This window comes from Botryllus schlosseri, chromosome 4 (assembly GCF_051294905.1).
Source record: "Botryllus schlosseri isolate E-star chromosome 4, Bs_hap1, whole genome shotgun sequence".
NCBI lineage: Eukaryota > Metazoa > Chordata > Ascidiacea > Stolidobranchia > Styelidae > Botryllus > Botryllus schlosseri.
The window spans coordinates 11596630-11610430 of record NC_137239.1 but is presented as its reverse complement, the minus strand read 5'-3'; the positions used below and the strand labels follow the sequence as shown (position 1 = coordinate 11610430).

The 13801-nt window shown below is 42.1% G+C and overlaps 1 protein-coding gene across 2 annotated transcripts in view; it reads left to right on the top strand.

The window, feature by feature from the left end:
• LOC145438089 (uncharacterized) overlaps positions 1-9452 on the top strand; it is a 93860-nt gene extending 84408 nt beyond the window's left edge. Inside the window, exons 2-3 of one of the 2 annotated variants that reach the window (XM_080315486.1) lie at positions 5408-5626; positions 8069-9452. In XM_080315486.1, the coding sequence (XP_080171612.1) occupies positions 5560-5626; positions 8069-8661 (660 nt within the window). In that variant the 5' untranslated portion in view covers positions 5408-5559 and the 3' untranslated portion in view covers positions 8662-9452. Of the gene's footprint in view, positions 1-4432; positions 5627-8068 lie in introns of those variants that run through there. The other variant, XM_080315487.1, reaches the window with a different exon arrangement.
• Positions 9453-13801: the final 4349 nt, after the last annotated feature.

Genomic DNA, 13801 nt, shown 5'->3' with positions numbered 1-13801 from the left:
TGAAAAATGCTAAACCAAATTCCAACGTCAACGTTTATAGTGATATCAGATATATTCCAGCCAGGGATATCTAGAAGTTCTAGATATCCCTGATTCCAGTGAAAAACAAAGGTATGAATTTGGTGGTAACATTTTGGAATCATTTGGCAGGTATGGCCCGCAAGCTTTCTAGTAACGGATTGAATCCGGACAGCGATACCAGTTTAATTCGACACTCCTGCTGTTAAACTTTATTCAACAATCAACATTTTACCTGCTGCATTCGCGGACCAAGTCCTACCCATACGGATCAAATAAAAGCTTGTGATGTATGCTCATGCTCAATGCCCCTTGCTCACACTTAACCATAAAAGCGACTATAGAAAGTATCGACAGTTCGACACCCGCCATCAACAGCGCGACGTGTCTCTGGAGCCCTACGCAACAAGCGGGCTAAGGCAATCGATATCATAATAATCTGACATATCCAGTGTAGACTACTTAGACGTAGCCTACATATCTTTATCAGCTGAAGGATATTGCGCGAAAATTGGTAGGGACCAAATACATTCTGTGGACCCAGTTTTACCCTTACAAGTCAAGGAAAGGCTGGTGTGTGCTCGCTTGTACCGAAACGCATAGAAAAAGTATTAACAGCGCAGCGTTTCTCTGTGGCGCGGTTGCACATTGCTATTGCCGCGACGTCTGCTGATCCCACTCTCGCCGCTCGGCCGCATCATAGTGTCCTATATGGTGTCGACACAAGCAAATCGCACGGTTCAATGAAATTGTATCACGTCACAGTTTCCATTTGGCTACAGGCAATTTGACGGTGATTTTTGACCGACTTGCCGAGCATTAAATTTGATGAATCGGGTATCAATCGAAAGCTGACGCTGTACTGCTTGCGAAAATATAAATTTTATTCCACTCATGGCCCTGGAACCCCCACAATCAGCCCCCAATTATTCATTGTCGAGTAGGTTGGCAGTGTGACGCAACAATGATGTCTGGCGAAACGAGAGACTCGCTCAAGAGCAAGGATGCGGCCGAGCGGCGAGAGTGGGATCAGCTGACGTCGCGGCAATAGCGATGTGCAAACGCGCCACAGAGAAACGCTGCGCTGTTGATACTTTTCTATGCGTTTCGGTACAAGCGAGCACACACCAGCCTTTCCTTGACTTGTAAGGGTAGAACTGGGTCCACGGAATGTATTAGGGTCCTACCAATTTTCGCGCAATATCCTTCAGCTGATAGAGATATGTAGGCTACGTCTAAGTAGTCTACATTGGATATGTCAGATTATTATGATATCGATTGCCTTAGCCCGCTTGTTGCGTAGGGCTCCAGAGATGCGTGGCGCTGTGATAGTCCGCCGGTCCGCAGTTCCGCTCCGTCCGCCGTTTAGTATTACATGTTCCGCTGTTCCGCGGTCCGCCGTTTAGTATTGAGCTATTTTGTTATGGTCCGCTCGGTCCGCAGTTCCGCTCGGTCCGCCGTTTAGTATTACATGTTCCGCTGTTCCGCGGTCCGCCGTTTAGTATTGAGCTATTTTGCTACGGTCCGCTCGGTCCGCAGTTCCGCTCGGTCCGCTGTTTAGTATCGCAAGTTCCGCTCCGCAGTCCGCTCGTTCCGCCGTTTAGAGTTGCCCAATCCCTGTCAAGTGATGATAGCTTCCAACCAACAGAGTTAGATGGCGAGTCAGAGTGAGTACTTGAACAGTGTAATCATATTTGTACCAAGTCTTCACCAAGATATTGATTTGCAGGCATTCAGATTCAGAGGAATGTCTGGAGAATAGCAAGAAGCTGGTGAGCATTTTTCAACATTGTCCAATGTGTCAATCAGAGTCGGACGTGCAAGAGTCTGGTTTAGGCTACTTGACTGTACCAAAAAGAAACAAACTGCTCCATTCAGCATATATACCTGATACATATAGGCCTAAATTTAAGTTACAATGAATAGCATCTTTGATTCTGTTGTTTACCATTATGACAATCCATTTTCAGATTCATTGGCATATGAAAGGATTTGCGATGTTCTTTACTCCACGCGAATGAAAAATGACATACGCCATCTATCGCCGAATGGAAACACTGCTGGAAGTGAATCATTCAATGCCCTCCTCAATCATTTCTGCCGAAAGTTATATCACTGCAACCATATTTCAGTCAAAAAGCCAGGTAGGTACCTTGCAGTGTCTCTGCTATTCAAAACAACCTATATCAGATTTTGGCATAATTACTAGCCTCATCAATTATGCATTTTTTGTAGGATACAGTTGGCAATCCTGCATTTCAATGAAAATTGCTCGAAAACTCACAAAATGTCGAAAGAAGGAGCACCGCGGTCAAATACCCGAAGTACAAAAATGGGGAAAGTACGGTCCACAAGATACTTGAAAATTCAACATTTGGTAACTGCCGTCGATCTGACCGCATCATAAGATTTCGTCATATTGTTATGCCTGTTCTAGATTACTGCAATGAGCTTGTCGAAGAAGTTCAAGCACTCATCAGAACTGGACCAGAAACTGTTGAGTTGAGCGATTGTGCTGAGACCGTTCCACCTCCTCTGACTAGCAGCATAATCAAAATTAGCAGAGGAGAAGCTATTGCCCGACCGACATAAAACCCGATATGCTTTTCTGCCTGACACAGTAGTTATTTTGGTCGATGAGTTATATGCGTTTATTATTTGGAATACAATTGTACAGTCACAATGTGGCGTTACTGAACTGGAATCCTTTGTAAGAATTTGACTAAAATTTGTTCGGACAGCAGTAACAACGCATGCAGGCAGGATTTTCCGCTGGTTTTGGCCACAGAATCACCGTACCCAGCGAACACAATTTCTGTAGGCAGTATGTTTCAACTTCCTGAAAAGTGAAAACAAGTGTATTAGTGCGAGAAAAGTATTTTGCAACTGAATCAGAGACTCATCCCATTCATGCATTGAAGTCGATGTTATTATCCTGCAGCCATATTCCTGTTGATATCCATAGTAGGACATCTGCAATACGTCAACGTCCAGACACACTGAATTGCATCCTGGCAATTCTGTGATACACTTTAATTCTGTCAGTAACTCTCGGAACCTCCTTACAGCAAAAACTTATCAAGATACATGACTGAAACGAGCTATTACACTACAGACTATATATACAACTGTATTTCATGTAGTCTCGACGAGTGGCTTGCGCTGAGCAAGCTAGGCTGATCATGACCCATCATAAGCAAGGGGTTCCACTGACGTGGGATCGAGCGCATCAACACCTGAACCAATCCGGCATTTAAACGGTAATTTTGTAAGTACGTGCAAAAATGATACTTACATTCGACATCCGAGTACTCGGACTCAGTCTTAATATCACTTGGCAAATCCGTTACAATGGAAACCTCGGCCATAACTGACTGGAATAAAAACTGCGAGAACACTAACAGCCGCTGTGACCGGTGTTGATAATATGTGTCACTCACTTGACGTCACAATGCACATTCTGCTTTTTCTGTAAACATGCCAATATTGGAACTTTCAGTCAAAATTACGGCAATTTCCGATTGAGTTGAAACACGGAAAGTCGGTAATTTCGGTATGAAAAAAAATTCTGAACATGATTCCGCAAAGTTGTCATGAAGATGCAGTTGACCTTTAAGACGCATAAACGGCAACGCCCAAAGCAACGAAACTCGTGAGCAGGAAACTTGTCAAGGTCATAAGAAAACAACAGGAATATTAAATTTGATTCAGGCATTTCAGACACCTGGGTTTGATCAACTTCTCCCATGATCAGTCACCTTGACTGCTAGAGGAAAAGATGGTGATGTGTATGTTTGCCGTTCCATGTTTACATTCGATAGTGCAACAATAGATTACTAACCTATATTACTAACCTCCGTGTAGGGTAGTAATCTATAGTGCAACCCAAGATTCCGAAGTGCGCGATGCCGGGTAGATCGAATTCGCGAGTGGTGTTAGTCGCCGGCACGATAGCAACCTCAATTTGAGGACTTTGAAAAGGTGGTACAAGCCTCTAACCCTGGATACCCATTATCCATTTGTCTTGACATCTCAAAGACATGTTTATGCTGCCAGGAGACTGGCCATTATGAAAATTTACCAATAAGTTGCTGCAATATTGATAAATTTAGCATAAAATTGAGAATTTGTCAACGAGCCAAGTTGAATGGTACCATCATAGTGTCCTACAATTAAGTGGACACAAGCAAATCACATGGCTTACTACGATTGGGCTACGTCACACTTTCAATTTGCCTAAAGGCAATTTGACGGTAGTCTGACGGCTGTCTGGAATAATACAGCGCAGCTCGGAGCAAGTTCGCACGAGACGAGAGTGAGAGCGCGAATGCTCAATCATTTGCGCAACAACGGCCAATATACGCTTGCAGACGGCATCGTTGAGTCTCAATACCAAACTCCGTTACAATGCAACGTTCGAGGCTGATTTTGGGGGTTCCAGGACCACGAGCAGAATAAAATTTATATTTTAGCAATGAGTACCGCGGTAACTTTCGATTGATACCAATTTTATCAAATTTCGCGCTCGGCAAGCCGGTCAATAATTACCGTCAAAGTGCCTTTAGTCAAATGTAAAGTGTGTCGTAGACCAATCGTAGTGAGCCGTGAGATTTGCTTGTGTCTACGCCGTTGAATGACACGGGCCATGGTATAGAATAGAATCAATATATTACTAACCTCCGTAGATTAGTAATCTACAGCCATATTATCTCGTGATATTTACTATACTTTGGTGCAGCTCTGCGCATTATTATATGTATTAGGCTATATGTTGCAAGCGCAGCAGCTCTTTTCGTGATGAGTATAACTTGACACGATCTCAATGTCGATTTTGATCGTCTTCGATATTTTCTAACGATGTTGCTGACGCAGTTTAGCATGATGTATTATTGTATTGAATATTCAGATTCTTGTTTTTTAAGAGTTATATCACATATATCAGTGCTTGCCTCATAAAGTGCATTAGCAAAATATTCCTAGGGTGTTTCTATTTATAACTCTATCAACACTCAATGTAATTGGGTGTCCCAATTCCGTCGTGCGCGAAAGCATAAATAGGTCACTCTCGAAACCACAACCGTGACGGCACAAGCACTCTGCGAGGCACGTGTTCTCAGAGCCCGCACATTCAGGTAGGTGCGCTCGCGCTGCAGTCGTAAGATATAGACAATTGGCTCCATTTCGCTTCATTTATTCTTTCTATTTCTTATTTAGCCGCAGTATCATTTGAACCTGGTAAATCTACAAGTTTCTGACCACTATGACTACTATTTGGCTGTTCTGTGCTATAAAAGAGAGCTCCTTGGATCTGCGTGTGTGATCAGGATTGCGAGAGTATACTCAGAGCGGTCATTAGCCAGTTGACTAGTGCGTACAACAGGAACTGTAGCCGTAGCGTCGACTCCAATCAAGCACTATACCAGCGTGTCTTGCAACAAGCCGCTGCATCGACCGCTACACTCAACATTACAATTTTAACTAAACATTTCTATTTGTATTTCCAGATTCGTAAATGCTTAAACTACTGTGCATGAATGATTGATGACGCAGCATGAAGATACAAGCCTAAATGCTATGGAAATGTATTTGACACAATTTCACGCACAACGTAAGTGGAACCAAATTTACGCTTCTCGGTTCTCGACCACTTCGTCATGGTATCTAGTACGGTAGAGTGAGATGCATGCTCCCTACCGGAGTGTACGCTCGCACTGGGCGCTTTTCCGTGTATGGTCAGATGAGTTCAATTTTCATGAACACTACAATGCACTACAAAATATAATTTGCAATGTTTGTCTCATATTCTCGACACTAAGATGATTTAGTCTCATTTTCAGAAATTTCAAGTATTACTAATAAAGTGAAGTCTTAAAACTGGGACTGGTTGAGCTTGACCATGTTGAATGGACATTGGACATGATCAATTTCAGTCTCAGCATTGAGATAAAAAGTTCTTGGTAAGTTGCTATTGGTCATTAAGAGACTTTAAGACTTTTTGTGATAAAATATTACGGTACTTTAAGTGTTGAGGCCAAATTGGTCTAATTATTTTTTGTAGTGTGGTTCCTAATACAAATTCGTAACTCTTTGAAAGGTGACTACACAATACTAGGTCGACATAGCGACGGATGAACTAGTACTCTTCCATGCTCAACTCGAGGCAAAACAGAACAAATATAATAACTTATACTTTGGGAATTGAATATCTAGCCAATTGCTGTTTTTTCTAAAGTTCTGAGTGTATCTATGTACAGCTATTTGGCATCTGAGCAAACATGGAATCGATAGAGACAAGAGAGTCTCGAGGCGCCACCTTAGTCATCAGTTCCGGACGAAGCAGAAATGCACATCGCTGATGCGTAGCAACTGTTGGAATTTAGGAGCTGATTACGTTTGTAGATTTAAATAAGTTCCTCCTGGTACAGAATTTGAATATTGCCTTTCCGAGTGTGTATTGTATCCATGCTGTGCTTGTCATTGTATGTCTTCTTGTTTTTTTTGTCGCGTATGCTTGCGCTCTCTCTGGGGAAGAGAGATGTAGTGACGTCTCTATGGCACCACTGGCGTGTTAGGATATCACATATGCTTTGCGCTTGGCTGGAACTGGGATAAATGACTGGCCGCACTCCGCACATACTGGTATAGCGGAGGTAGCATTTGCGCATTGCGCCATTGTACAAATCTCTGCGCTATTCCAGCATATCATATTGTGATTATATTAATAAGATAAGCGTATTTTATTGCGATATTAATTCACTTCCTACGTGTGTTTACTAATCCGTATGTTTTATGAAGATCATTCAAGATTATACAAATGCATCTAGTTTAGGGTTGCCATACGTCCGGAATTTCCCGGACATGTCCGGAATTTCACTGAAAAATCTGCGTCCGGGAGGAATTTCTAAAATATGCCTAAATGTCCGGAATTTTGAAGGCGTGAAGCAGGCTCCAAAGTTTTTCGTAAATCAACATTAACAATGTTATTTTCAAGCAGATTTATGCTATTCAAAATTGTTCTTCGCGCCGCGCGCGAGTTAATGCAACGTATAATGATATTAGTATGGGCTTCAGGCACCACCCTCGGCAAAACATGCAATCAAAATAAATATAAATAACCATCATTTACTGAAATAAGTCTGATTGTAATCGCAATTATAAGCTAACGGTATATTCCTAGAGTTGGTTAAAGCCGATTGGATGCTTCAATCACAGACAGTGGTTCCTGATTTAGGGCTCGTCCGCCTTTATCTGGAGATCGCGATGATGTTGGACGTAATCAGCTTCCTATAGGCCGTGAGTAAGTTTGTGCAAGCTGAATTTTTTTAGTAATCAGCTTCACAAGTTTTGAGCTTTGCCACGGAACATTTTCAAGTGGGAAACGAGGTTGCGAGCATAAAAGGTTGGAAATCAACCTGCTGGTGCATTTTATAATAGCATAATATATCGAAGAATCAATATTTTTGACAGAATTCATACATAAAATTCAACAGCCAAATGCATATAGCAAGTGCCAAACAAGTTAGATACACTACCCTATGGTGGCCCAAGATCAGTACTTTTCGGGAGGAAGGGGGGGGGGAGAAAAATGTTGTTTCGGACCTGATTAAAAGACATAAGCAGATAGCCGCACCGAACTCACTGTATAGCAGGGCTGTCAAACACAATCCTGACATGCCAGACACGACCCGCCAGATGATTTAAGTGGAGGAATCTATTGCAAACCCTAGCAAGTAGCAATCACCAGAGCTCACGTTACAGATGGCTCAATTCATGACCTATGTTCGACTTCATTCCTGTATAGTGTATATAGTCGATGGACAATGCTTTGCTAGTGTGACGTCATATTGGCGGTCAATGTGTTACAACTCATTTTAAAATCCGCTAGTGGGCGCTAAAGAGTGTCCGGAATTTGCTTCACAAAAATATGGCAACCCTAATCTAGTTTTATTAGCTACTATTTACTGGAAATTTCAAAATACAACACTCAATTTTACACAACTGCAGTAACGTTTGGTCGTTAGCAAACACTTACAATATTGATCTTTGACAGGATTCAAGAACATGCCGGAGACATTAAAGATCAATATACGGTTCATTGCCATTTCGAGTTTATTTACATTGACCGAGTGCAACGGGTACCGATGGGATATCAATCTCCTTATCATCATATGCGTGGCAATGGAAATCGCTTGCACATACCACTGGGACATTTGCGAAACTGATGACCACGTGAAAATGTATGAAGCCTGTGTGGATACTTTCGGAAGCTTCCCAGATGCGGCATACTATGTGATGTACAACGAGCCACGAACCGAGCTGAAACAGTCACTCCATGACCAATTGAAAATGTTATACTCAAAATGCAATAGATTCTTGTTAGTCGTGCCAATTGCTTTAGCTGTGTTCGCGAATCTCGTTTTTATGCTACTAATCATGGGTAACATACGGGAAGTTCAGCATTCCTCATGCGATATAACATGTCATTCCTTCATACTCGTTCCTCGTATCATGAATATCATGGCGTCCTTGTCGTTTCTCGCTTGGCATCGCGAATGGTACATGAGAAAACACTGGGATTCACGAGAAAAGACCGGCCGGCAAACGCAAAACCGTAAAAGGATCATCTGGGATCATCTCGATTAGGCTAGGATCCGGTCTCGATTAGGTCTTGGGGTTATATTCAATCAGAATAAATTCCGACTCGGTGTTGTTCCATCTCGTGCTGTAGGCTTCGTGATATCTGGTAGTTAACCTAATTATGCCAATTTTCTATGTCTCGTGGGTATGTCTAGAATACGTAAAAATATGATTTTGGGGTATGTTCAATCACGATGAATTCCTATCCGGTGTTGTTCGATGTCATGCGTTAGCATGGTTAATTGGTTATATTAGGGTTACGATACTTCCTCTCTTAAGAGAATTTGTCCTCTTTTTTGAAAGCGTCCTCGGAGTACGCCCTTTTGTCCTCTTTTTTGAGATTTTGTCCTCATGTTTGAGAATTTTGGTCAAATTGACAGCCAAATTCGACTGCGAGATGCCGTAAATCAGCACCGAAGTACGCTCCGGCGGGTATTTCGGTATTTTTGTTTTTGTGGTCAACCACCTGATAACGTGAAAGAAAAATCGTATTTTGGGCACTGAGCGAGAGAGTTGACCTTTTTTTAGTCAACCGACCACGAAGTGGGGAAAATTTACCATTTTTTCAGGATTTTCCTCCGGTTTTGCGAGTCTGAAAATTTTGAAAAAGTGTCCTCTTTTCAGATTTCCAAAATATGGTAAACCGAGGTTATAGTGAACCATTCCCCCTTCGTTTGTTTTCGTGAGGATGTCACCGCTGTATGTAGTCATGTTCGTTTTAATTATCTGTCGAACTGAGGTCGAACAGTTCTGATATACATGATCTTCATTTTAATATATATTCGCTCTTTCGGGAATCTCGTGTGCTCAACGAGAACAACTAGGGAGTGTCCTTTGAAAAGCTAAATAAGTTAAATGCTACACGTTCAGCAATGTTATTATCGGTGCGCAGTGGTGGCTTTTATGGTTGGCGAGGTGGGTGGTCGCCCGGGTCGAAGCCCCCCTCTTTGGTCAATCATCAAATCTCTTCATTTGTTAGAAAAGTCTCGTATCTCGATAATCATCAAGTCTCTGCATGCGGTAGAGGTACCATACAATAATAGATGCGACCTAATCCAGTGCCTGTCTCAGACCTTGTCGTGGTGTGCTGACTCATTACTAATGTCAGCCAATAGCTTTCCAGATAAGTGTGGGTACATCTTAGCCTGCAGCAGTTGTATCGCTCTTCTATTAATTCACGCTACAAGTCATACATCTTCAACGTGAAGGCATGAGCTATATAGTTAACTGGTTCACTTATTTTATAATTTGACGATATATGATAAAAGCAGGCTCAGGAGCTAAAGCAATTCAACAACCGGCGGCCTGCTTTAAAGTCGTGTTAAAGTGTCATATACACACACGTAACTCCGCTCCAATGGCGCACCAATATTAATTTGGCAACAACAGGTGCGAAAGGGGGTCTGGGACTGAAGCTTCGATTACATTCGATGCATCGCGCGGGACAAAGATTTGGCGCAGAACAGGTCTCAGGTCACTCTTTCGGTGTGGTAAATGCAATAGGAATTGTAACCGATTGAGGTAGCGGATAAAATATACTTGTATATATGTAGCAGCATATAGTCTCGGGCACGGGCGGGCAACTTCTCCACTAGACGGATTGAATATGGGCAGACATGGGGTGATTACTTCGCGAATGTAATCGATTGCGATTACGATTACTTCTGAATGACGCGATTACGATTACAGCAAAATCAGGAAGTAGTCGATTACGATTACATTGGAAAAGTAATCACGATTACACACGATTACATATATTTTGCATCTTAGAAGTTATATTGGAAGACAATACATGGATTGTGCTGAAAAGGCCTAATGAGTAAATAACTTTCTTTAAAAAAGATGGGACATTTGCTTGTTACGTCACAAAGTACCCATTGCCCATTTTATAGAGGACGTTTTACCGCACCCAATGATTTGCATTCTTGCCAGGTCCACAACTGCCGCACCCCAAATTTCCTAATAGGGTGGGGAGCGAGCTCGAAGGGGACTCAAAAGTATTTCGTAAACCAACTATTTTCGAGTGATTTCATGAACTTGAAAATTGTTTACGAGCATCGTGATTTAAATGTCTCTAAATAGCTTGATTTTGAAATACATATGTCTTCTGCTCAAGAAAAAAGCATGCATAATTTATAGTAACCGGCATTTAGGTGCCAGTCAATACCGCGCCACGACACACCAAAAGACATATGCAGTTTCGGCCAACATGCGAATCCACGAAGTGTGCTACTAATGAAAGACATGGGCCGAAACTTGGAGTTTGTATTCATTGTCAATAGCCGCGCTGAGTGGGCGTGACTATTAGTCTGGTCCTTCCAATCTGAGCCTACAATGCGAATGCCACCCAGGCACCCACAGAGCATTAAAGACATGGCAATTTGTGTGTGCGTCTCACGCAAGTATTTCTTTTAGTCTGCTACGTTTGGGCCACAACAATATCTTTTCATTATACCACAGACCGGAGATCACGAATTAACAACATACCCTAAAGTAGGCTTACCATATTTTGGAAATCAAAAAAGAGGACACTTTTTCAGAAATTTGCAACTTGCAAAACTGGAGTAAAATTCTGAAAAACCGGTTAATTTTTCCCGCTTTGTGATCGGCTGACTAAAAAAAAAAAGTCATCTTTTCGCTCAGAGCTAAAATCACCGTTTTTCACTCCGAAATACCCGCCGGAGCTTCACTTCTGTGCTAATATGCGGCATATCACTCGCAATTTGCTCTAAATCTGCCTAAATTTTCAAAAAAGAGGACAAAAGGGCGTCCTTCGAGGACACTTTCAAAAAAGTCTAAAAAGAGGACAAATCCTCTTAAAAGAGGACGTATGGTAAGCCTACCCTAAAGTAATTATTACAAGATACCAGAGGTTACCATTATGAATTACGTACCACCAGCTCTTCAGGTAAATCTGACCATCGAGGGCTTAGAGAGGATTAAAAATGAAGAGTAATATAATGCAATTACCAATATTATTGACGAAATTAAATCTTCTACCTGTAAATTTACTACCCTATGGGGGCGCAATACCAACGTTTGGAGTGGGGGACGATTTGCTGTTCTTATCATGATTCTAGCTACGAGCCACGCAAACATTGCTATGGCGGCAGGTTCAAATGTTAAGTAAAGAATTGTGAAATAACGATTGGCGCCTGTTTGAAGTAGAATCATATGAGAATAAGAGAAAGTGAACATTAAATTCTGCCTTCAACATACAGATAATGTAATGCAAACGACCATTACCAGAAACTGCTCGGTTATGATATATATCAGCAGCTGGTGATTTTTAATGCTTCGTCGTGGAAACCGTAATGTTTTATTTGACGAGTAGGCTACAAAATTTCAAACCTTTGTCCGGTGAACGTTCGTAGGCTACAACATAGGCCTACTGCTCGCCAAGCAGCAACGGTCAAATTGCGTTTAACCAAGCATAACCAAACATCAATACAAAAGTTACTATTTTAAACTAGACAGAGAGGTGATTAATTATCCTGCTGCGAGGTAGTGGCGTCTGGAATGTATTGATAACCTGATATACAGCACGTTGAGTGTTCTTACAATCACACTAATGTACATCGAATATCTATTCCATGGGTGGCCAACCTTTGCAGCCAAAGGGCCACATTTGAATGACGAACTATTGCGCGGGCCACTAGCCGCGCTAATCGCGAAAATTTTTCGAAGTTCGTAGGTCAATTATATTGTCACTTGACTATATTGCGGGCCTGCTGTATATCGCTGGGCTCAGTTTGCACGGAATGGACTATTCGGCACCTGGACATATCGATATCGAAAGCTTTGACCAACATGCGTCTATCATTTTGTGCCTAGGTTTCATAGTCGACGGTCTTTCTGCGAGCGCAAACGCAAGGTCGCATATATTGAACGACGCTTTGTCTCGTAATCGCGAATATAGTTAGACTCAATCTGATACATTAGGCGTTCTTTCATTTTCACAAAGGGGAAACTATATGTAAAGCAAGAAATCGAGTGACAACATGTTGCGTGTAGAAAATTTGTACTTTTGATAAATCTATCGCAAATTATTCTGCTTTATTGTAGTGTACGAATATCTACCAAAATGTGACTGGCTCATGGATCTGCCAATGCGTCGGAACTGATATTTTAGTCATCATCTCTCGTGTTTCGTCCGGACTAATCAAATTTTTGGTTGGCCTTGCAAGTTCACAATCTTTGCAATCCATTTTTGATAATATTACTAATTTCGGAAATTACCTCGCGGGCCACTCAAAACCTTCTCGCGGGCTACGGGTTGGCCGGCCCTGATGTGTTCACTATGTGTGGATAGCCGGTAGTGCGGAGCGGATCGACAAATTCTCTGGTCCGACTCCGATCCGGTTGTGCAATTCCCTGGTCCGGCTCCGATCCGGCTCCGGCCGCATCAGGAAAAGTACTGATCCGGCTCCAATCCGGTTCCGGCCAAAAATGAAAAAGTCCGGCCAGAAATCCGGCCCTACTCGGTACGGAGGTTCCGTGAATTGATAAATATGCCTCGTTTATGTTCACACTGGCTTGGTGGTTATTTACGCGTGGTTGGTTGGTAGTTATATAGTTATAAAAGTTATGCTTATCCATAAAGATTCTGGCCGGATCAAAAAAGTAGTGATCCGGCTCCGATCCGGTCCGGTCAAAATTGTAAAAATCCGGCCGGATATCCAATCCGGCTCCGGTCTATGATCCGCACTAATAGCCGGATGCTTTTTACGCAATGACGAGCAAAGCTAATGGGCCACTTCTGACGTAATAATGAGCAGTGGCATTTGAAAATCTGACGTTTGTGCTGTCACTAACTGGTATAATACCTCTTCCTTGTTCACGAATGTTCAGTTTATGTCATAGTCCTGTACAAAGAAAAAGTAATCGTTCTTTCACAAAGAAATCGATTAAATATGGGAAGTAGTCGATTACGATTACGATTACTTCGGAATTTTCTCGAATGTAATCGATTGCGATTACGATTACTTGAAAATGCTGTAATCGTCGTAATCGATTACGATTACTAATCGCGATTACCCCATGTCTGAATATGGGAAAGGAAGCACTCGGCGGGCCGGACTCCGTTAGGCCTATTGGTAAATTAATCGCGTATTTATTCATCTATACAAGGGCTAAATCATATTTA